Source organism: Ictalurus furcatus, chromosome 4 (genome assembly GCF_023375685.1).
Source record: "Ictalurus furcatus strain D&B chromosome 4, Billie_1.0, whole genome shotgun sequence".
Lineage (NCBI taxonomy): Eukaryota > Metazoa > Chordata > Actinopteri > Siluriformes > Ictaluridae > Ictalurus > Ictalurus furcatus.
Genome location: NC_071258.1, coordinates 1,043,202 through 1,069,000, shown reverse-complemented (window position 1 = coordinate 1,069,000; position 25,799 = coordinate 1,043,202). Strand labels below are relative to the sequence as shown.

The window sequence follows — 25,799 nt, the reverse complement described above, 5'->3', positions numbered from 1 at the left end:
GGTGTCCGTGTGAAGTTTCATTACTGGGCTGTTTGTCGAAGCGGGTTTTAGGTGACTGCCTTCTCTTCTAATATGGATTAGAAGCACAGGTAGTCCATGTTTTATTGATTAAGCGAGGGGAAGGAGGTGGCGCAGCAGCAACCGGGGATGCATTATTGATCATATGAGTTATGGAGGAGATGAATGACAGAGACGGAGAGAGAAGCGGGGAGGAGAGAACGCGAGAAAGTGAGAGAGGACTCCATCCATCCACCTATCCTCCGCAGCCAATCTGTATGCAGCCGATACGACTTCGGCGAGCCGCGTGACACCGGCATCATGAATTTTTCAAATTGAAATGTCACTTTGATAGAGAAGACTTCAGTACAGAGCTCCGAGCTCTCGCTCGCGCTCTCTCTCTCTCTCTCGCTCTCTCTCTCTCTCTCTCTCTCTCTCTCTTGCTCTCTCTCTCTCTCTCTCTCTTGCTCTCTCTCTCTTGGTCTCTCTCTTGGTCTCTCTCTCTCTCTCTCTCTCTCTCTCTCTCTCTCTTGCTCTCTCTCTCTTGGTCTCTCTCTCTCTCTCTGCGCTTCAACTCCTGTTTCGCCAACGAGAAAGATTCACTCATTTATCTTTAAGTAAATCCCCTCAGGCTGAAGTGTTTATTCAGGATCGTACAGGGGATAATTACAGTAACTGCTGGGCGTCGTTCCCGATGACATCAGTTCAATCCAGCAGGGGGAAAAATGCATGAGAAACTTTACTGCCTGCGTCTTTTTACTTTATCCTTGATTATCGTGATCCGTTTTAGATTTTTAACCATAAAAATATGGATTTTTTTTTTCCCCCAAAAATGAAACATTCAGCTTTATTTGTTCGCTCTAAAAAAAAAAAAAAAAAGAACCATTATTCTTTATAAAAATAAATAAATAAATAAATAGAGAATCAGATTTATACGTGATTATATGTTTACAAAAATGCAAAAAAAAAATGGCCGGTGTTTTTGAAACTTAAAACGAAAACAATATTGCTTACTCATCGTTTAGACAAACGTGTACTGCAATTTCATAAATATTGGCACCCCCTCTATCACGTACAGTGTGTACACGCAAATACGGACATGTCTCAGTGACGCGTTGCGAAGATAGAAGAAGACATTTCAGACCAAACCCTGGCTTCCTCTGCCAGGAGGTTATGACTTGTCCGTAGATGGATTTCGACACACGCCACAGATGGTCGAGACGAATTTTATTCTACTGTATGATTAAATTCTGTTTTTTTTTTGTTTTTTTAATGATCATTTATATTCTCATCGTATTTCACTATCGTATTATTTGACTCGCTTCTTTTCTTTTCTTTTCTTTTCTTACTTCGCACTATAAAACAATTTTTAAAATTTGAAATCTTGCGATAATTCTGGCGCTGAACACCACGACTAAAGACAACACACACGCATACACTTTCCCTATAAAAGCTTTATTTATAATTTTACGTCATAATAAGTATGGTGTCTGAAAGATACCAAAGGGAGTACAGGTATATATTTACACACGTTTGTTACGTAATGAAGGCGACGACGAAACGACGGAATCTCCTCTTCTTTTGATCGGTTTAAACCATGGATATCTGCACTGCTGGGACGTGTTCAGTGCACACGTTATTTATTATTTTACACGTCGAAAGGGTATCACGTCGTGGTTTTTTTTCCCCCTACGCCGATACGTTTCCTGTTCTCTCTGCGATATTACGGCAAGAGCGATGATTCCTCTTTATCCGGCGGCGTCTTTCGTCACGTCACGTCACGTCCCTTCTTCTTTTTCTTCTTCTGCTCGCAGGTACTGCTGAATGAAGCGATGTGAGCTGGTTCGATTCAGACAGGACAACGGAATAAAACCGAACCGATCGTCTTTCTCCTCTTTAACGAGTTTCTGTTGTCGAGTGGAATTGGAATTCTGGACGCTAACGGACTCGCACGGTATTAGATAAGGACAGAAAATCAGAATAATAATGCTTTGTTGTCATTTCATTCTTACAAGACGATTCGGCGAACACGGTGTTAGCTAGAGGTGTCGTCGAAGGAGAACAATCCTCCAGCCGGAGAACGCGGCGATGGCGTCACGTCAACAAATTTAAAAAACAAAACAAAAACAACAACATTAAAAGTTTTCAGTTTTTCACAAAAGAAAAAGTGTCCTACAAAATGTCTCGGATCCGTTTCAGTTCTCTAGGCGTAGAAGGTGTCCACTTTCACAGCCTGGCAGAAGATAGTCATGGAGAACACCAGCCCTAAGATCTGGAAAAACACACACACACACACACACACACACACACACACGTTACTGAGGGGCGTGTCATTAATCCAGTATTGATCCAGATGGTTGATGTTCCGTCATTACGTAATCCACATGGAGCTTCAGTAAATACCTGCGTTAGAGCCGTGCACAGAGCGAAAATCCACAGAGCTATGAGGTTTTCCTGGAGCCAGCTTTTCACTCGTTCGTAACAGGGCTGGGAACGATCACACACACACACACACACACACACACACACATTTAAACCCATTTTTATCTATCTATATATACAGCTCTTACAGTAGCGCAGCTGCAAATCACAGGTTTACATTAATGCGCTGGTTCTAATACGTTATCGTTTCTATAGCAACAGTAGCTCATTCACAGGGACGTGTACATGGGATGCGCCACTGATTTATAAAAAAAAAAAAAAAAACGTTGCTATGGTGAAGTTTTCTGTAAGGAGAAATTAGTATCCTAGTGAAGGTCATAAGTTCATAAGAAATTTGCTTTCTTGTCTGTGACCGTTGTATAAACACGTGAACGTTTTGGTCTGAGAAGTAATAAAGCAACGGGAATACTGGAGTCATAATACACTGCAGTCTAAAGCAAACGACGTATCTGATTGGGTAACGCAGTCCCAAGCAATAATCTCCTTTCACCGATGAGGAACCTTTAGGCACGCCCCTACCTTTAGACACGCCCATTTTCTCGATATGCTCTGCCGCTATCTCTATCTCAAGAAGTCTTCATTTTCCCCTTAATAAAAAACCAGCAATGACTCTGTGTGACGAGTGACCGTTGTGTAGGTGCTTTGATATTAACCGACACCAAAGAAGCCCCGCCCCTTCCCTCATCGCACATGAGTAATCTCTCGTTTAAATCTAATCGATTTCCCGGTTTTAAAGATGAGCCGATGTGGCGTCCTCGCTTTCCGTCACGGTAAACGGCGAACGTTTGGAGTCCGTCAACGTGGAATGAAACCCTGTCGACGTGTGGTTCGACGGCAGTTTTGCCAGCACGTGTGTTGACGTGCGAATATTTGACAGTTCACATTAGTTAAATATATTCATCAGTGTTGCAGCACTTTCGGGTTTCTGGTCGAAAGAGGAGAGACGTGGAAGGTATTTCGTCTGAAAAAGATCAAATGAAGCCAACGACGTGTCAAATATGACATGGTTTTGACCGTAACGATCGTTAGAACGTTTGTTTGTTTTTAAAGACCTCCGGTCACATCACGGCTTTATAGACAGATGATGTGGTAAATGCTGAAGTAGCAGCGTTCTGATTAATAATAAAAAGCTCTTTTGATCGGAGATATCCGAAAGCGTGTCTTCATTGTTATTCAGTTTTATCTAAACACATCCTGGCCACATCGTTGAATCCGCTAATGATGGCTTATAGAACGTTCCGCCTGCCAGTCTGACGGCCGCAAAGACAAACAAATCAATAACAAAAACCAGCAGATTGAGCGGGAACGCTAACAACCACTTCTTCGTGTCATTTAGCAGCCGCAGCGAGCATCACGCCAGCGTTTCTTGCTCTGTGTATCACCACCGCCATGGAAAAGAAGCAGGGTGATTTTATTCTGTAATTACAGCTCTCACTTCTGTGATCTTTTTAATAGCATTTTAAGGTGATTTGGTTATAAATTCATTTGATCAACAAACCCGAGAGACGAGAAAAGAGCAGGTGGTTTTTCAGAGCTACTTTAGATGCGGAATAAATAAATGCAAAAATAAATAAAAATAAAAAGCGCAGGACAGGATTAAAAATTAAATACAGTTCAGTTTTACTTCTACGCAAAATTATCCCTTATTTATGACGAAGTCCCGAGCATCAGACCATCAGCAAGCTCGAACGGAGACCTCAAATAACAGAATCGGTTCTAGTATCGCCTCATGAACACGTGTGACGTGTCACAAACACATGTGATGTTACGTGAACACGTGTGACGTTACATGAGCACGTGTGACGTTACATGAACACGTGTGATGTTACATGAGCATGTGATGTTACATGAACACATGACGTGTCATAAACGTGACGTTACATGAGCATGTGTGACGTTATATGAGCACGTGTGACGTGTCATAAACGTGATGTTACATGAGCATGTGTGACGTTACATGAACACGTGACGTTACGTGAACACGTGTTATGTTACGTGAACACGTGTGATGTTACATGAACACGTGTGATGTCATGAACACGTGATGTCATGAACACATGATGTCATGAACATGTGACGTTACATGAACATGTGACGTTACATGAACACGTGTGACGTGTCATGAACACGTGTGACGTGTCATGAACATGTGACGTTACATGAACATGTGACGTTACATGAACACGTGTGACGTGTCATGAACATGTGACGTTACATGAACATGTGATGTGTCATGAACACGTGTGGCGTTACATGTTGTGATGCATGCAGCCAAAAAAAAACAACAAAAGCAACTGAAACAGTTCGACACAACGAACGCCTGAAGTGGTTTCCGGAAATTCAACTGAAAATGCAACTTATAATGATTTCTCCAGTCTCAAAAGTATTCACCCCCCTGAATAGAATCCCTCACAGCAGCACAAATATGCAGAACAGGTGTTGTCTCAAGCACGCCTGATGCCAAACTCATCAAGGGCTTGATTGATCGGTTTTGTCGACCTCTAGCGTGCACTATATTACTCATCACTATAATACTTTATTATTAATAAAGTATTGGCACGCTTCAGATAGCTTTACCCTGCAGTCGAGATCAATCATCTCTATAACGTCTCTATAACGTCTAACGGATTAAAATTTCCAGGTACGCAGCTGGCTAATTATCATGCGAGGCTTTAGTTAGTGAAGAAGCATGTGAGGAAGTTTCACGTGAACGCAGGACGAAAGCGCGTTGCTCCGGCGGGAAACCCGGCTGTGTAATCTGGAATGCACGAGCGGTTTTGACACCACTTGCTTGGCCTGTCTGAATTATTCACCACGCTCTGATCCGACGCCCTCGCCTGGCGTGTGTTAGAGGAACGTGCTGTAGGCTCTCATCCCTATACGTAAAGCTTGTCCTCGTTTTAACATTCTCGTCTTCGCTCTCTGGAGGCCGGAGGACTTAACGTCAAACACTCAGGTTCGGCGCTGAGCTCGGGATATCTCAAAGCCTCGTGATGTTTTTCTCATAGTGTTTTAGACATTTTTTTCCTTAATTTTCCAAACAGAGAGAAGACGACGCAGTAGGAGCTGTTAAAATGACTTCAAGCTGGGACTGGGATGGTGTTACAGACATGACAGCAGTCCTGCTATCTCAGACCATCCCATCACAAGAGACCAGCATGTTCATGTGTCTCTAATGTCTCTCCGGAGAACGCTCGTGATGGGATTTGTAATTAACGCAGCGTTATCGACAGAGGTGTATAGAAATCTTCTTCTTCTTCGGCTGCTGCTGCTTCTAATGCACTGCTTAATTACGTTTCAGAATGAATTATACTTCTAAGAGTAGTTTTAATAGCTCATACTTTTCACTCTGACTGAAGTCAACTTTAGAGGTAAAAAATGCACTTATTTCATTTCACTCAGCCATTTTCTTCCTGCCAGGCCTTGCGTACCAAATGATGCTCTATTAATGATGTATTTCTCTACAGATCCTATATTATGTGTACATGTACACAGTGTACTGCATGTACGGTATGATTTTGATTCCGTCACTCATTACGGATTCGTATGTCGATGGACTGATCTGCTGTTTTTATTTATTTATTTATTTTGTGTGTGCGTGTATTTCTGACCGCGAGCTCGAATCTGCGCGAAAGAAGTAATAATCGGCAGGTCGAGGGACACTATTTACACTTTTTAGACTCTAAAATTAATACTAACAACCAGGTCCTGTTTGTATTCAAACAAAACACACAGACACAAAGTGTCTGGTTTTTTTTGTTTTTTTTTAAATTATTATTATTTTTATTTAAAATGAATTATATGAATTTGGAGTAAAATTAACTTGTAATTGTTTGCCGAGTAGTATTTATTTTTAATTAGATTTAAAATGAGCAACTCTTTTAAATAATCTGTGCTAAAACTAATTTTATTTCAAATGAACGGCCTGTTAAAAACATTTATTTATGTATTTATTTTAGCTAAAACTTATACATTTTCATAATATTTTGAGTCATTTTGGTGGGCAGATTTTATTATTGAACTTAATTTTTTATTTTTTTTTTGGGGGGGGGGGGTTAAAATGAACTTTTATTAGTCAGTCGCTGAGGTTTACTTTACTTAGCGCCGATTCTGTGCCACGATGATTCTGGAAACCAGACTGAAATACAGCTGGCCAACTTTCTAAGAAAAAAGCTTCGATTAAAAATAAATAAAATAAAATAAAAAGGTTTATTTTTAATTTGGGGCCAAATATGGACTGTAACAGAACAGCAGGCTCCATTTCAGCGAGTGGAACCTGTAGACACGAGGTTGTGGTAAACGTGAGGAAAATAAAGCTTCTCGGAGATCCTGCCGAGTCTGAATCGATAAGAGACCGGTCCAGAGAATCTATAACCAAGTTCTACTCTGTGTGTGTGTGTGTGTGTGTGTGTGTGTGTGTGTGTGTTAGTTTTACATACAGCAGTCCACCACGTCCCGGGATTTTCCAAGCCGCAGTTGTCGCTGTATTCCAAACAGCAGGAGTCTGGAACTCGGGTGGCGTTGTACACGTCGAACCAGTCGGTGTGATTGTTCACGCCGCAGCAGCGAAACTACAAGAGAAGAAGAGCGAGAGCAATCATTACATCAAAGTACCACAAAAACGCCATGTCGGAGATAGAAGACGCTTTTTCTTTCTTTCTTTCTTTCTTTCTTTCTTTCTTTCTTTCTTTCGACACGTGCATCTCAACCCGTCATCACAGGGATCGTCTCATTACATCTAACAAATATCGCATCCATGCTTAATGCGCTCTAAGCAGCAGCAGATCCTCATCTCCGGCGCATCTTTTATTCACCAGCGCCAAGTTTTCAGCCCTGCACGCAGTAAGTGCACGTTAAAGATATCTTCTGTTTGTTCACGACTTCTCCACTGCTCTTTAAAATATCTATTTCTATGCAAATAGGTGAATAAATCCACAAATTTCTGTTTTGCAGATCCTCCAAAAAAGTCATATTTTTCCTTAAATTTCTGGATATCTTCAGCACCATTCGCCATACCGTGGTTAAAATAAAGAAATAAATAAATGGCAAAAAAAACCCCGATGCAGATCTGATATCTCGGATCAGCCGGATCGGAGTCAACGTTCGTTATGATTCTATATTGCGTTTGCATTTCGATTGATCGTTACCATAGAAACGAACCTGGCTCCGGAGATTGCGTTCTCAAACGCTAGCCTGTGAGGTTATGTATGCAGAAGAGGGCGGAGAGCGTTTTCCTCCGAGTGTGTTACGCCACCCGGTGTCCCGGATCGGTAGCTGTTGTATGTCGGGAGCTGACTGGAGGTGGAAACTGGCCATGACTGCGTCCACGCCCACGTTAATCCGGGTAAATTTGAAAACGCATCTTTTTATCTACGTTGACGTTTTACTTCCATCAACGCCGACACGACGTTTTTGTCTAGCGAAAACGGAGCTCTTCGGAAACGCTCTCCCGAGTAGATGGATTTGAAAATCGGAGATATTCAAAAACGATGACGTATTTTCAGTCACGTGACGCACTCACGTGACCCATTCACCAAAAAAAAACAATCAAGACGGTGGACGACGTTGTCCTGCAGCTGTTGTGCCTGATATCCAGCCTAACAGCTTTGTTAAAGATTAATGTCACTTTGTACGACCTTCAGATTCGTGGAAACGCCGCACGATTTTTTGAGAACGCCGGTGTAGACGGAGAACGCTTTAAAACGAAAATGCAGTCTACGGATCCATACGGATCCATATCCGTTAAGTTCCCGGACAAACACAAACTCGGAATCCACCCCTGAGTGTAATTCGACACTGGAGACTCCTTCCGTAAATGTTCAATCAAACAGAAAACGTCACCGTAGTAACAGAGCATGCGCTGTGTAAATCCCTGCTGTTGTAGAAAATGAATCAACACCTTTAAACCAATCAGAATCCAGAATTCAACACGCCACAAAACCGGAACCTCAGCTCGTCATCGCCGGCGTTTTAGCCAAGACTGTTTTTTCCCAACACGTCGGTATGAATTGAATCCTCACGCTCATAAGCAGAGCTTTATGTCTGTTGTGATGCTTTTCTTTCTGTAGATGTAAAATGAATAAATCAGCAGTTGTGTCTCTCTCGCTCTCTCTCTCTCTCTCTCGCTCTCGCTCTCTCTCTCTCTCGCCTCTTTTATGTGTCTCATTTTCCATTAATGTGCCATAATTTCACGCTGAAACCGTCCGTGACAGGTCGTTAGGTTGAACAAGTTCTCCGCTGTAGTCTGTAGTCTGTACACGTCGACTGTCGGCATCTGCTCCAGCACTAAACGTGATCAAAGTCCGTCCCGTGTCGCTGCGTGATGGAGAACAGAACGCTTTTCTTTCATTTCTTTCCTAGAGTTCCTTTTCACAGGTAACGAGCGTCACCTCATTTAACTCGTTTAGGAGACGCATTAGAGCGCTCCATTAGCTAAACAGTAAAACATTCATGTGCTGCAAATATTGATTCCAGAAAGCAGAGAATAAACTATTTCAATAAAACACTCGCGCTGCTTCCCTTTAACCGCTCACGCCGCTGATAATTCCTTTAAAGGAAGCCTTTCCCCAGGGCACGCTTCAGCTTTTCAGCCTTAAAGAAGGCTTTATTTGTGTTTCCTAAGTAGTAACCTTTTTTCAGTTAATTAATTGGGTTAATTTAATTTTATTTTAAATAGTTTAGCACTTTTTGTAAACACTGCCAAGAGTTTTTACTCCTGTTTATTTCCAGATTTCTGCAACAGGTTTTTTTCTGACAGTTTATCAGACCTTTATATCGTGATAAACATTGTGTATTGGTGATCGCGGTTACGTCGTGAGCAGAACGCGATCGCGGTTACGCCGTGAACAGAACGCGATCGCGTTTACGCCGTGAGCAGAACGCGATCGCGTTTACGTCGTGAACAGAACGTTATCGTTGCTGTTATAAGAGCTACGTGATTTTAGATTGCTTACGTCGGTCTGGACGATGCTCCAGGCGTTGGTCAGGCCGATGTTTCCCTCAGTGCCGAACAGCTGTAGGCCTTTTTTCAGATCGCTCTGAGCGTAGCGGTCAATCTGTAAAAAAAAACCAAAATACATATATATAGATAAAAAAATGTGAAAAAGGTCGAGTCACTAATCTACTAATAAAATTCATTCGGAAGCACTAATAAAAATGATGTCCTTATAATGGAGACGTTTAGCCTCATGTGTTCAGATAAATTTAAAAATATATAATAATTACTCCTGAACCATCTGAGAGGAAGAAAGAAAGAAAAAGTCAAAACCCGCGCTTATAAACCACATAAATCCCAGAAGAATTCAGAACGCGCTCATACCGGAGCGGAGTGTGAAAACAGTGCACACCTTTACACATTTTAACATTCTTTAACAACTTCCTTCTCCGGGTCAACTGCTGGAATTTTTTGGGGCTAAAACTAAATTTTTTTAGAGTAGTATTTCTGCAACTCATTTTAACTTTGAGGAGCTCAAATAAAAATTTATTCACAAGGTTAATATTTCTTCTTTTTTTTTTACTGGCATTTGGTAGACGGCCTTATCCAGGCGACGTACGATGACCTCTTTTTTTTATAGAACTCAGCCGTTGAGGGTTAAAGGCCTTGCTCCGGGGCTCAGCGGCGGCAGCTCGCTGGTGCTGGGATCTGAACTCACGACTTTCCACTCAGAAGTCCAACGTCACAACTAAACCTATTTAATGTCTTTACTCTTACTCAGCTGTTCCCACTTCTTACAACTGACACCTTGACATTTTAATTCCATTTTAAATACTAAAAGGTCAGGTTTTTTTTTTAAAAGTTGATATGGTGAAGTTTTATGGAAGGAGTCTCCAGTGTCAGAGGAGGTTATGCGTTGAGATATTTCTCGGTAACGTGACAAGCTACGATTTTTATTGATTAATTTTGTCTTATTAACTTCTAGAGAGAGGAAACAAGTACGAAATGTTCTTTAATAAATAAAAACAGTAATCACGGGCAACCTGCTGCGGTATGAGAGGAATAAAACCCTCGGGGACGTTCCGGTACGGGTTAGTTACGGTGACGCCGCGTCATCACACCGCCCTGTCGTTGATTGTTTCACTATAACGGCAGAATAATATCATTATCTTTTACATCTTTTAAATCCTATTGTAATCAATTTCCTCAGTGAGTCTCTCTGTACGCTACACAAACCATACCCGAGACCGATTTAATCCGAATTAGAGGAAAATCTTCACTACAGCACTGAAATGTTTCCTTTCCCAGAAGATCCTATGAAGCAGATTGTTTAAGTTTTCTGTTATGGTACGATCTTGGCCACTTGTGATTACGTGGCCATCTGGATTTACAGTCAAGCGCTTGTATAACTGAGGCATTCTGCTTCATTACTGACTCCAACGGCTCATTAAACATCTGTTTATTGTTTAAAAAAAAAATCCGAGCATGTTGTAGCTGAAACACAGCTCTTTAATGTACTGTATATCCGTTGTGAACTGTTTCAATCGCTTTTGTTTGATGTCTTCATGGCGAACAGCTGAAAGTCTGTCCATTCTGACAGTAAACCTGATTTGCACTGGGGGTTGAATCATTTGGATTGTAACTCTATACTGTAGAAGGTGTGTTTTAGGTGTTTATCTGAATTTGCAAACTCACACGCAGTCCAGAATGTCAATGAAAAGACAACTAAACGAGAACGAGAAGCCAGAGAAAGGTCGTTCTGCCCCACGGCTCAGATTTAAAACAGCCAATGACGACTGAACATGCGGTCATTGCTGGCCTGGGAATTGGACCTTGTTAAAGCCAGACGTAGAGGATTGGGTGGATGAGTTTCTGAGGACAAAAGAAAGAATTTAAGACTAGCTTCTGTGTAGGGGCGGGGCAATATGACAAAAATATTATATAGCGATATTTGAAGAATTTTCTACGATACGTGGTATATATATATACATAATATACAGTATAGATCGACTAACAATTTCACAGAAAGACAAAAAAGTACGTGTTGGAGACGTCATTTAATTTCTACAAATATATATATATACATATATATGATGATTCCATGCAGCCTGTAGGTCAAGTAACAGAAATGTAATGCAGTAATGTGATGGAAATGTAAAGAATTATCCACACACAGATGCAGTTACTTATATATCCACTAGAGGTCCTCTTGTTTGCGTCCTAAGGCTATACGTGACTACTGTTGCTCATGGTTAATGGTAATCTTCGGGTATTTCCAAGGTAAGGTGAAAACGTGGGGATGTGAAAAATGTCTCTCTGAAAGAAACAGAAGGTGGATTGTTTAATATTCGACAACATTACGGTACAAATCATGTGCAGAAGTGGAGGCAGTGTACCGGCCAGGCACGGAGCTGGTTGCAGCACTTAAAAAGCAACCGTCTGTTGTCTTCTTCTTCTCCTTGAAATTAAAATTTCATTAAAATTGAGGATGAAGTCATTCTGAATGACCGTTTCAGTGCGATGTGGTGAAACGATAGGTCTGGTCCCGGATCAGATCTATCCTTTACGTTGTGTGTTAGTCTAATCCTGACTGTTATGGCTGTTATATGAAAATTTACCTCAGAATTTCATTTTGGGTGATAAATAAGTTCAATCTGAGCTGTTCTGACTGTTCTCGGCCCACCTAAGGGGGTGTTTTAGCCAATGTGGCCCCCTCCCCCAAACAAGTTCCCAAATTCCCCCATTGGCCCTTCTCTATCACCCCCTGATAATCCCCATCTCTGAATTGTCTACATCACTGTCTCCTCTCCACTAATATCTGGTGTGCGGTGGGAGTTCTGGAGCAATATGGCTGCCGTCGCATCGTCCAGGTGGATGCTACACACTAGTGGTGGTTGAGAAGGACCCCCCCACCCCCCACCCCATACTATATAAAGCGCTTTGAGTGTCTAGAAAAGCGCTATATAAATCTAATCTAACTCTAACTAACTAACGAATAAGAAGAGAACATTTGGGAACTGTATTAGAAATGAACTGAGAAAGAGGTCGTGTATTTATAGCATTATCTGTGTAGAATTATTTATTTATATAGTTAAAAACGAATATATTTTTCGGTGTGAAAGCAACTCGAACGATGATGTCTCTGTCTTTAAAATATTTGCACAAGCGGAAAAACAAAAGCTTGAGCTGTGAACTCAACGCAGGTTCAGATCCGATATTAATCTCGGACAATCTGATTACACGTAGCCAGCGGAGACGGATCGAGTTTGAACCCTGCACCTTCACGCGTCTGGAACGTGTCTCGAGTGACCTCTTGATTGAATTGTGTAATAACGTAGTGGACCGGAAGCTCCTTCGCTTTGTTGACAGATCTGCGTTTTCACGCCGCTCGCTTTACTCCCAACGTTCCGAACAAACTCTGCCTGTAAGAATAACATTAACGAGGACCATTTTTATTTTTACGTAACGTATCGTATCGTAATATAATTACGCTTCAGTACAGTTTCCTGTTTTCTTCCCAGGTATTTATTTACTTTCTCCCCTGGTGGCTGAATTCCATATGGCTCTAATATACACGTAAAAAATCACCGTTCAGTGAATATTTTCGAATGAGATGTGAATAAATAAAATTACTTTAATAAAGAAAACTCCGAAACAGTACATTTTATGATAAAATAACGCTGTTTTTGTGGCTTAAAAGTGACAAAATATTCAACTGCTGTGATTTCCATGATATGAACACATACAGTGCAACTACTGCTAATGGTGCACACTCATTAATATTCACCACACGCGCGTAAATATTCATTAGACACGCATTAAAATTTGCATATCGAAACTTTTTAATGAAGTTTCTTTTACCGGAGGAATTTATTTTTAGACACACCGCAGCGCTGCTGAGTTCTGGATCCTGATCGGTCAGAAGGCGTTGATTACTCACAAGATTATATTTATGTTATCGTTTCTATAGTAACGGCTAATAATACACAGATTAAAAACCGATCTGTAAGGAGACGTTTGCGTAACGTGTAAGGAAGGAGTCTCCAGTGTCAGCGCTCTGTGACAGTCGGAGGTAACGCTGTAACTTTCAGTGTCCTGACATCGTCAGGACCGAGGAGTTTAGAGAACCGGAAAGGAACGGGTGTTTATAGCTGCTATAACGTAAGTGACAACAGGATCGAGTTCGGGATGCTAACAGGACCTCTGCTTCACTTCGCCATGATTATTTTACAGCCACAGCACCACACACACACACAGCGTTAAAACACCTTGTGAGAGACTCTACACGGCTGGAACACATTAACATTCACACAAATATTCAATCTCTACCAGAAGAGAACCTGATGAAAGCCTGAACCATCTTTTTTTTCTGTTTTTGGAGAAGCGTGAGCTCAATAATACGTGATGGATGAGTCTCCTCAGCCCAGAATCGTGTGCCAAAAGCAGAAAACTGCGGCAACTCCAGCAAACAGACTTCCGGCATTAATTATTCAACACCACAGAAAAGCCCAGGAACACAGGAGAGGGATGAATCTATATCTTTTGAGCGCTCAAATAAAATCTTATACTCAAAGGAACATCAGGAATGCATTTCACGCGTCAAGCTTCGCTCGGAGCCGAAGGAGCTCCGCCGTGAGCATCGTTTACAAACTCGAACACGAATACGCCATTCTACTCAGGCGCGCGAGTACAAATCAACATCGTCTGGAATATTATTTACAAATCAAAAGCTCGGGAGCTCATGTTACTTCATACGTAGTTATCTATCTAGCAAATCTCAGTTACTCATCATCCTGTAGGCGTCATCCCTTTCCACAGGTCATGAAATGTCGAGATCTACGCGGTATTTGGCTCGGGTTGTATCATTCGCAGATGGTTATCATGCTGAAGTATTTAAAGCGCACCTGTTATGGATTTGAACCGTGCCTGGTTTTGTTTTAAAGGTCTCATATGATAGATTTACGTGCATCCGAGGTCAAAAAACACTTTAATGTGCTCATCGTTTAAACTGCCAGCGTTGGATACTCGTGCAAAGCCGTGTATATCGGTGACAGCGCCGTAATAGCTAGAACATTCTGTAAAATGCAAAAAAAACCAAATAAATAAAATACACTGAGCAAAGAGCGATAATGACGAATGATGAAAGGAGAAAGCGAGTGAAGTGGGATTTGTGAGAGAAGCAAAAAAAAACAACAAAAAAAAACCCTAATCTCCAGTAAGCAGCAAAGTGTAAAAGCAAAAATAATCCATCTTCAGAGAGAGAGAGAGAGAGAGAGAGAGAGAGAGAGAGAGAGAGACCGTCTACTTGAATCAGACAGCAAAAAAGAAAGAGACAGACAGACAGAGAGACACAGCCAGAGAGAGAAAACGAGAGAGAGAGAGTCAGACAGCGAGACAGACAGAAAGAGAAAGAGAGAGAGAGTCAGACAGAGAGAGTGATAAAGAGAAAGAGAGAGAGAGAGAGTTACAGAGAAAGAGAGAGAGTGAGAAAATGAGAGACAGTGATAGAGTGACAAAGAGAGTGAGAAAGAGAGAGAGACAAAGAGGGAGAGACAGAGAGAGAAAAAGAGAGAGACAGGGAGACAGACAGAGAGAGTGACAAAGTGACAGAGAGAGAGACAAAGAAAGAGAGAGAGACGGAGACAGACAGCGTGACAAAGAGAGAGAGACAGAGAGAGACCAAGAGAGAGAGAAGAAGAGAGACAGACAGACAGAGAGAGAGAGAGAGAGAGACAGTCTACTTGAATCAGACAGCAAAAAAGAAAGAGACAGACAGACAGAGAGAGACAGCCAGAGAGAGAAAACAAGAGAGAGAGTCAGACAGAGAGACAGACAGAAAGAGAAAGAGAGAGAGAGTCAGAGAGAGAGAGAGAGTGATAAAGAGAAAGAGACAGAGAAAGAGAGAGAGCGAGAAAATGAGAGACAGTGATAGAGTGACAAAGAGAGTGACAAAGAGAGAGAGACAAAGAGGGAGAGACAGATACAGACAGAGAAAGAGAGAAAAAGAGAGAGAGACAGAGAGAGTGACAGAGAGAGACAGGGAGACAGACAGAGATAGTGACAAAGAGAGAGAGAGACAGACAGAGTGACAAAGAGAGACAGAGAGAGACCGAGAGAGAGAAGAAGAGAGACAGACAGACAGACAGACAGAGAGAGAGAGAGAGAGAGAGAGAACGATAAAGTATTGAAAACATTCCTATCTGTCTTGACTCTCAGACTCCCGCAGGATCGACTCGGAGCTGATATCGTTTATATTTCAGACGGAAAACGAGAGAAAATCTACATTTTTCTAGATTGGACGCAGATGGTGCAGCGGGTGAATACGCACGCATTTTATTTTCTACACCAATAAACACTAAATGTAGATGGATGGAAGCTTTCACCTGATAATCTGCTGCTCGCAGTACGTAATTATTCCTTTAAACCTCGGGCTATTCGGGGAGTTTTCTCTCTTATTCCTTCCTGTAAACTTCTAAAAGCTGCCAGGATAAACATTACGATCAATAAAACCGGAACGTTAAGAGACGTACTCTTCATGTTGTTTTATCTGGAGATACTTCGGTAAATAAGGGTTAAAGAAAAATGCTAATCACTGTTAACGTACAGCTATTCATCGTTTATTATTATTATTATTATTTATTTATTTATTTATTGCTACAGCCAACTTTTACAAAATGAAACAAAAAGTTTTTCATGAAATAAACAGAAGTTAGAAAGGTTGCTAATGCGTTACTAAACCTTTAACACTCACTCCGACACGACGTGTTATAGTAGACGACATGACATCCGGTGATAAACTTTATAAAAGTTGTGCTATGATTATCGGTCACAACGTTCACTACTTTATTCTATGTTTCATAACAGATACATATTTTCTCATCTTTTCCGGTTGACTGGTAACCATGACAACAAGTATAAATAAAGGATCGGTCTCAGCTATTCTCAGCCTCAGCCCAGGGGATGCGAGACATCTGATATACACCGTCGGTACACTTTTCTGGCCACGAGCTTCAGGATCCTGAGAGCTGGAATCTGATTGGCTCTCTGCATTTGCATGACAGGTGTAAGAGTTAAGCGCAAATAATGACGACATCTTATCGTATATAAAGCGTCCTGACAGGTTTATTGCATGGTTACGCTTCCTCTGCGCAGAGCCCTTATCACTAAAACAAACTCTTTTATTATTCCGAATGACATCACGTGCATCAAAGCGTAGTTTTTTTTTCCTCACGTGATGTTAAAGTTTTTTTTTTTTAAAAACTGAAGTTGGAGCTGAAAGGTTTAAAGCTTTCCGGTAAATGATCAGGCAGAGATAAGTGATGAAAACGAATCAATAATAAATCAGGCTGAACTGCAGATGGCTTCTTAATGGACGTATAGAGTAGCGCGGTATATAAAGTCCATTATTTCATAGTTTATGTCGAGCTCACTCGGGGAGAGCGTGGAGAGATTCGGCGTTCAGTCCAACCAGGAAATAAACTGCTGATCGTTAAGGCTGTGTTATCGTTAATAAAAACGTGATATATTGAGAGGTATTAAGAGAGCAGGAGACGCTGCCGGACGTTAACGTCTGTTCCGGACTGCGTTACCTGCTAATATCTTATTGCACAATGAAGTCAGTCGACAGCTGGAGAGAGTTAATTGCGTTTAATTTGAACGATGTGTCTCGTTATCTCATTGTTAAACGCTTCCGAAATTACGAACCCAAGAACGGCGAACTGCAGCGAGCGACGGTTCGGTGGGTGGAAACGTCTCGCTGATGAGAGAGGTCGGAGGAAAATGGCCAGACTGGTCCGAGCTGCCCGGAAGGATGCAGTAACTCGTACAGTATAATCACTCTTTACAGCCGTGGTGAGCAGAAAAGCGTTTCAGCATGCACAGCACATCAAACCTTGAGCTGGATGGAGCTACAACAGCACAAGACCACATCAGGTTCCTCTCCTGTCAGCCCAGAACAGGAATCTGAAGCGATCACGGAACCTCAGACTGGAGACGTCTCTGCTGCCGATAAGTCAGGTCCTTTCAGGCATTTGACCTTGCTGTGACCCTGACCCTGTCCGGATCATTCAACCACTCGTTCCCGAGATATACCGCTAGCGGGGATCTGAGATGGACGCACAGGCAGCCTTGAAACGTAACGCTACCACCTCCTAGTGGCAGAGGCATGAAAACACAACGCATTTTCAATATGCAGTATAATCTTTTCACAATTCGATTGTCTAATTATCGCAACTTTTATTATTATTCCATCCTGCCGGAAGACCCTGAGACTCGTCTAGCAGCCTGCTAGTCAGAAGTGGATTAAACGTCTGGCCTAAAAGAAGCTCCGGTACTTCTGCATGTAAGAGTCCTGCCTGTAAAGTGAAGGAGTTGTTTATTATTTATTTCCTGTAAGAGATGTGATCAGCTTTACATCAGAGACATGTGAAGGCTGACGGTATTCCCTTCCAATAGCGAGACACTTCAACAGCGATGGACAGAACTTTAATGACATCGGTAGCTCGTTGTTATGGATACAGAGAAACGAATACAGCTCTTACATCATCAAGCATTCCGGATATCTACTGCTTTATCCAGCTCACACAGCCTCGGAGCATCGTACACGACGTTTCCGCAGAAGCACTTTGCGTGCACAGATGACGAAGGTCACACGTTCCAAAAGGCTCAGTGTTATATGTTTGTATACGGTATGCATGAGAAAAAATCCTACAGTAAATATACTGTGCATTCATCACACTCACCGTACTCCTACTTTCTTACATACGTAATTGACCATGCAGTTACGGCTTGCATTTGAACCCTTCACACTGCGCTAATATAACATGAATTTAACCTAAACGTTCATCTCTGTTGTTGTTTACACTATTTACCATATACACCGTTGGTACACTTTTCTGGCCACGAGCTTCAGGATCCTGAGAGCTGGAGTCTGATTGGCTCTCTGCATTTGCATGACAGGTGTAAGAGTTAAGCGCGAATAATAACGACATCTTATCGTATATAAAGCGTCCTGACAGGTTTATTCCATGGTTACGCTTCCTCAACTTAAGACTTGAAAGTGAAATTATTTTATAAACATACGGGAGGGTTTTTTATATATATATATATATATATATATATATATATATATATATTTTAATATATATATATATATATATATATATATATATATATATATATATATAAAATATATATATATAAAATATATATATATATATATATATATATATATATATTTTAATATATATATATATATTTTTACTCATGGTATTCCTACATCTAAAAATATCTGAATAAACATCTAAAAATCTGGATGTTATTTTTTATATTATTTTTGCATGAAATGGTTGTAGGACTCGAGTCTGGTCTCGGGACGTTTTCTGCAATGTTGGGTTTAAGTAGACTTTAGCCGAGACTGAGTCCAAGAGACCAAGGCCGTGGCCAAAGGTGTCCGAGTGAAGACCGAGTCCGATAGCGTAGCGAGACCATGCCGAGACCGAGATGCTCAGATGTGTTAGTATGCTGGTTGAAGAGTCTTTCTAACCTAACACGAAATGTCTCTAGAATTAAGCAAATTAACCCGTCTGCTTTGGTATTTTAATTCTATACAAAGAGGTACACAGGACATACATACGACAGAGGCTCGTACAACTTCCTGTGACCAAATAGAGCTGTGCTTTACACGTACTCACGCTGGATTATTTTGAACACGAAGCAGATGAAGCTTTCTGAAACACGGTCACTTGAATTTTACAGCTGCTGTATAACTCCACATGCAGAAGAACATTACAAATAGGTACCGTACTGGTTCTGGTACATGGAAATGAAAATCTGCAAGTCTCAGGAGGTCCTGAAAAAATATCACGAGTCTTCGTAGGCAGAGCCCGATGCCGAGACAATGCCGAGTAAAATTTCACCCGAGTTTCTGGCAAGCGTGAGAACGCTGAAGTTTGGTTTCTGGACCGGTCTCGAGAACAAAGACGACAGTTTCCTGTATTGAATTGGACTTGTTGAGGATCTGTTGGCTTTCGTAATTGGACTTGTCTCAATCTCGGATATCGGTCTCATTAGACATGCTCTCGATTTCAAGCAAAAGTTTACAAAAGTAATGTTAAAGTGTCGTGTTTTCTTTTTTCACACACAAAATTTGACAAGATGTAAATCACTGGATCAATACATGACTCGACTCGACTCGACTCGCTTTTATTCAGACTCGATCTTGACTTCATCTCTGCTGGTCTAGGACTTGGTCCTCACTGCGGTGCCAGCTCACCTATGTGGCTTTGCGAAACACTGATGGTAATGAAAGTACGTAAAATTCAGAGCTTAAGATGCACTGGACGTTTTATAATTGTACTGCTGTGAAAGTAAAATATCCGTAGTGGGAAATAAGACAGCTGTGCCTGAGTAATTAACAGAAAAGGAGAATTTAAAGCAGATGGAAGGTAGCACATGATTAGGAAAAGTAGCAGAACACCACTGAGGTGCCAATACTTTGTTCCCATTGAAACCTGGCAAAATCCCTTTTGTCAAATTTTCACATGATATTCAGAGCCAAAGGCAGGACGGTCCACACCTGGGGACTGACTGTAGAGCCCATTTTCCCTCCTCTTTTCTACAGTAATTAGCTCAGTGGAGCGTGTAGCAGCCACGTCACAGCGCTAAGCCTCGAGCGCTCGCTCTTGATTACTGATAACGCTCCTCCTGCGCTAACACGTAAATATATCGACGCGAAGAGTAGACTCGAGCATGCTCTCCATCCATAAGCAATAAAGGAGAGCAAAAGACAGGAAATCTCTCCAAGAAATCAATTCACGAGCTTCTGTCAGCATCGTCCGAGAGCCGCTCGCCGTGTTCTCAGCAATAACAGACCGTTCAGAAAGTCTAGAATGTTCTGTATCCATGTATTTCCTGAATACCTCGAATCAAGGTGTCACCGACTAAAGTATTATCTGTACAAAAGACGTAAGTGTCTGCGTCGGGATCTTCGAGGTCTAGAGTTTAAAGCCTGGTTTTTTTGTGGATGTATAATTGCGGTACATTTAATTTAAACTCTGGTAAAGTAGAAACGCCCTAAAATTATATTTAGATTGTATTTAAGTCTAATATCCTTAAAATTATGCTTAGGTAAAATACTGTAAATGTATACTAATGTAAAATATCCTACAATAATATTTAGGTAAATTTTTTAAATATTATATTTATATAAAATATGCTAAAAAAACAAACATTTAGGTATAATCTAGTAAAACGTCTAAAATTATATTTAGGTAAAATATCCTAAAAAATGATATTAGGTTAAAAACTCAAAGATTATACTACAGTAAACTATCCTAAAATTATGGTTACGTTAAATGCTACGTTAAATGGGGTATAATTTAATTATTATTTAATTAACTGTTTAAAAATTACACGTATCGAAGTGCAATTTATATTTTTCAATTTAATGTTGAAATTTAATGATTTATTTTACTTGAAAATATTTAAATATTTAGCTGTTAATGTATATTTATTAATACAGCAATCTGAATCACTGCACCGATAGGAAATCTTTTTCAAAAATCCAAGAATTTTCCGGACTATTAAGAAAAAAAGAAGCGTCATCAGTTAATAGTTATATGTTTTTTGAATTATTATGATATTTTTTCATCAAAATATTAAGACCTTATTGTATAAATGTTATACACAATAAATTTAATAAGTCATTAAATAGTGGCTGTGATACATTTCTTTTTATCCTCTATAGACTTTGGGGTTTGTGTTTGGAGTTTGCGAACATCAGAACCCACAGATTATTATGGGTTATTATTATTATTATGATTTTTCGTTATCAACTTTTCTTCAGGGTTGATAGTGACGTCCGTTATTCAAATTCAATATTACAACTAAATCAGCAGCTAGTTAATGAGCTGCAGTTCTAGCTATCGGAATACTCCGCTAGTGCCAGCTAGCTGTAAGCCTGCCGTGGAAACGGTGCTTTCGTCATCAACGAATGTTACTAATGAAATGCACACGATTAGTTAATCATCAACAAGTGTGCGTACCTCTATAAAAGCAGAAATTTTAACAGTTTGGTGTTCTGGAGCAGACACTCAGGAGTGTCTACATCATGCCAAGAAGAAAGGACATCAGCCCCGACCTCAGAGAAGCGACTGTCGCTGCTCATCAATCTGGGAAGGTCATAAGGCCATCTCCATACAATGTGAAATGAACCATTCTACAGCGAGAAGGATTGTTCACAACTGAAGAGCCTTCAAGACAGCTGCCGATCTTCCCAAAGCAAATTCGGTCGAAAGTCAAACCCAAGAGCTGCATCATGTGACCTACAGACCTCTGTAAGCACATTAAACGAGTAAAAATGTATTGCTAGTTTGAAGAAAAAAAAAAAGCCTGATGCGTGCGATATCCCAGAAACGTGTATTGCGCCATAATTTATCACGATATCGATATATCGTCGTATCACCCAGCGTTACTCTGAACGCTGAGCATTACGACGCTAAGAGCTCGGCGTGTGTGTGACCTTCAGCTCGTTAACCGCAGCTCTGGAGAAACTCATGCATTAAACATGGAAGCAGTGGATCAGAAGACGCTCACCGAGGAGCCAGGGGGAATTTTTTTCCCTGTTTTGTGACACTCTGATAATGCTGACAAAATATTTGAGACGTCCTGGTGAGAACGTGTCACCTTCAGAAAATGACGGTGTAAACACACACGCGTTCGTCTCGAGGCCAAAAAAAATGAAAGCTGTGTTTTTCTTGTTTGACCAGGATTTAAGGTTTCTCTAACAGAGGTTACTGCAGTTCACACAGCTCTGAAGAAACGGAGTCATCTGTTTCAGCTGACAAGCGGCAAGTAAACATCATGTTGGAGTTTGTAAACACACACACACACACACACACACGCACACACACACACGCACACACACACAAACACACCGCGGGGCAAATTGTCGACACAGCCAGTGATTCACAATGTGACTGTGGTGAAGCTGTGCACCTGCGGGGACAAAAAATGAGCAACACGTGCAACACGCACACACACACACACACACACACACACACACACACACACACACACAACAAAAAGGACTCTTTCTTTCTTTATTAAATTGATTCATTTTTATTTATCTATGTCTATCTATCTGAGACGGAGGAGAACACGTGCAGCCGGAGGTGTTTTACTGGATAATCCTAATTTAATAAATAAATGTTGGATTCGTCCTGAAGATTGCGGAACATTTCCAAATGGACCTGGTGGAGAAATTTATCCCACAGATACAACCTTTCGACGCACTGGGCTCGATGTCAGATTTGAAGTTCATTTGGTAGTTTTCTGTCCTCTGCTCACGTGTTTCTGAGTGAACATATACAGATCCGCTTGACTGACCACTCAGGCAAAAAAGTGACGCTATTTACTATGTTCCATAACTGCAGTCGTGTCATTTCTCTCGACAATTTTCTCTTACATTTCTTGTGAAACTGAAAAGAAATACAAAAAACTCTTATTTAACATACATCACATTAGTCAGTGAATGCAATTCGGTTTACAGTGAAATCTTTTAAGCTATATGCACTAAAGTGTACTTCGGCTCGATCCGTGACAAACAGCGCCATCTAGCGGACGATAAAGATATTGTTAAACATAGTATAACAGATTTAAGAATGAAAACTTTGTGACTTTTTACAGCTGGGAAGAGTCGCAGAATTTTAGCTGATGAGTACAGATAAATAATCATTTTGTATTTAAGTGATAAATACAGAGGAACTCTAAATGATCCAGGAGGTGAGAAAACCCAATTTCATTCCAGGTTGTTTTTAAATTACTGTTGAAGCTCCGCCCCCTTGCACTTTATCTTAATTTAGCTCCATTTAGTTATGGAGTGTGGAATACATCCCTAGCCCAGCTGTGTGGTTCTTAAAGCCCAGCTGACAGAATGAAGATATAGCGCTGTACAGTTACTGTATATCAGTTTGATTTTAAAGTGTATCGTACCTTATGCGCCATACATATGGCAGTGGTGGCTTAGTGATTAAGGCTTTGGGAAGGCTTTGGGAACTGATCAGAAGGTCGGGGGTTCAAGCCCCAGCACTGCCAAGCTGCCACTGTTGGGCCCTTGAGCAAGGCCCTTAACCCTCTCTGCTCCAGGGGGCGCTGTATCATGTCTGACCCTGCACTCTGACCCCAACTTCCTAACATACTGGGGTATGCGAAAAAAACAATTTGACTGTGCTCTACTGTATATGTGACCAATAAAGACTCATTATATATCAGTCATACTGTATAGCATCATGGCCATTTTCCCCGGGGATCCCTGACTCCTTCGCCGTGGCCACGATGGGACTTGCACCCTCTTCATACCTTAAGTCCACCACGACGTGTAAACTAGTACGAAGCTGTGCCTTTTTTTCTCTGTTTATTTTTATCACCAAAAAGAACCTTAGAGAAATAAAACTCACCTTAGTTAGTTATTCCACTGTTGAGCTGTTGAGCAATAATTCCTAATTCCTAAATACGAAACTGCTGAGGACAACTTCCAAAATCTTCCACGGGGAAGAGCGTGAGAATGACGAAGCGGCAGGCAGCAGCGGCTTATATACAGGGAGGCGGGACTCACTGATCGCTGCCATATCGGCAGACGTGGTGTCATTGGTGCTTCCGCAATCGGTCACGCCTGAGTGTTCCCATAGTGAGATACCGAACAAATGTTACAAAGAGAACGTAAACTTACAGCTTCTGAATTTCACAAAGCGCTGACACTGGAGACTCCTTCCATAAAATGTTACATAAACATATTTCTCCTTATATAAACACAAAAATCCGTTTACACGAAGCATTCGCCGTACGCGGCCCTGTGAACGAGCTGTTACCTTAGAAACGATAACCGATAACGTATTATTATTAATATAAACCTGTGATTTGTAGCTGCACTACTAAATTAATCAGCACCTTCTGACCAATCAGAATCCAGAATTACAGAGCAACAGTGGAATGACATTATATCCTATTTTCCCATACAGAATAAATAATGCTTTTCACGCCATAATTTATCAAATCGATTTCACCAGGTTCGATAATGAGGTTGTAAGAAAAGTTATGACCTTTAGCTCCGCCCCTTATCCATACATTATCCTGTTATAAACTACTTCAGGAAAATTTGGAATTGCGTGATATGTTTTTTTTTTTGTCTTTTTGTTCTTATCTATTTTGAAACAGGAAGTGATGAACTCACCTGATCTTGATACGCGAAGAAGAGGATGATGAACAAAATCTCCAGAAGGAAAATCAGAAGCAGCAGGATGAAGAACTGCAGAGAGAGAGAGAGAGAGAGAGAGAGAGAGAGAGAGAGAGACGAGGTGAGACAGAGGTACAGTGTTGTGCTTCACAGTATAATTACGAGGACGATTTGGACTCTCTGCTTTTCTTCCAGCAGCTCTATATCTACGGCAGATAGGCCTCACGCGTGTCGCACGTGTCTCAGAACTGTCATGTGCTTCATATTAAATCAGAAAAAAAAAACCATCTGCAGTTCCAAAGCTCACATTTCAGCCACAATCTGTCCTAAATCAATCCCTCAGCGTCCATCTGTCACCATTTATTGTATCAGAGACGGTGAGGAAGGAGAGAGGAAGAAGAGCGATATAAACCGTGAATGAATTTATCTATCAGGAGGTAATATAACAGCTGCATCACACAGGCGATAGATCACAGCTCAGCCCTGCCGAACAGCACGCTTTCACCTTCTCACCGCTTCATCACGTCTAACGGCATTGTGTATCGCCGTCGATCAGGTGTGACGTCCAGGAAAATGCTGACGGAGTGAAAAAACGACACGGGACTCGAGCCTTATTATTATTATTATTATTATTATTATTATTATTATTATTATTATCATTATCATTATTCTGTCAGCGTTTCCTCTTCCTGGGATTTTCTCCTTTGTGTTAAACTCAATAAACTCACAGTTATCTCTAACAATAACAAGAAAATGATCATTTCATCTTCATTACTTCTTACTTGTAATTTGTCGGGATATTTTTTTTTTTAATCTGTCGAAATTGTAAATTTAACTTAATTCCATAGTTTGTATATAGAAGTTACGTCGATTAAAAAAAAGATCTTTTCACATACTGAATACATTCAGCGCTCATCAGCTATTTATATATATATATATATATATATATATATATATATATATATATATTTATATATTTATATATACTTTTAAAGAAGTTAATCAGTTCTATAGATGGCTTTCCGCCTAGGAGAATAAAAATACCATGTATACGGTGATAAAAAATATCGTATCACGGTTATTCAGGACACTTCTCTGTTATTGGATATCATTACTGCATACGTAGTTAATGTTGCGTTTAAAACGGTGATAGACAGACTCCAGAGATCATTTTAATTATTGTCTTTAAAAAAA

At 40.8% G+C, this 25,799-nt stretch overlaps 1 protein-coding gene across 1 annotated transcript in view; it reads right to left on the bottom strand.

Moving 5' to 3' along the window:
• Window positions 1–1,180: 1,180 nt before the first annotated feature.
• The window catches only part of tspan4a (tetraspanin 4a), a 72,870-nt gene continuing 48,251 nt past the window's right edge, over window positions 1,181–25,799 (bottom strand). Inside the window, exons 3-7 of the mRNA XM_053622472.1 lie at window positions 24,603–24,677; window positions 9,393–9,494; window positions 6,879–7,010; window positions 2,401–2,484; window positions 1,181–2,269 (exon numbers count right to left, since the gene is read on the bottom strand). Of these exons, the coding sequence (XP_053478447.1) occupies window positions 2,201–2,269; window positions 2,401–2,484; window positions 6,879–7,010; window positions 9,393–9,494; window positions 24,603–24,677 (462 nt within the window). The 3' untranslated portion in view covers window positions 1,181–2,200. The remainder of the gene's footprint in view (window positions 2,270–2,400; window positions 2,485–6,878; window positions 7,011–9,392; window positions 9,495–24,602; window positions 24,678–25,799) is intronic.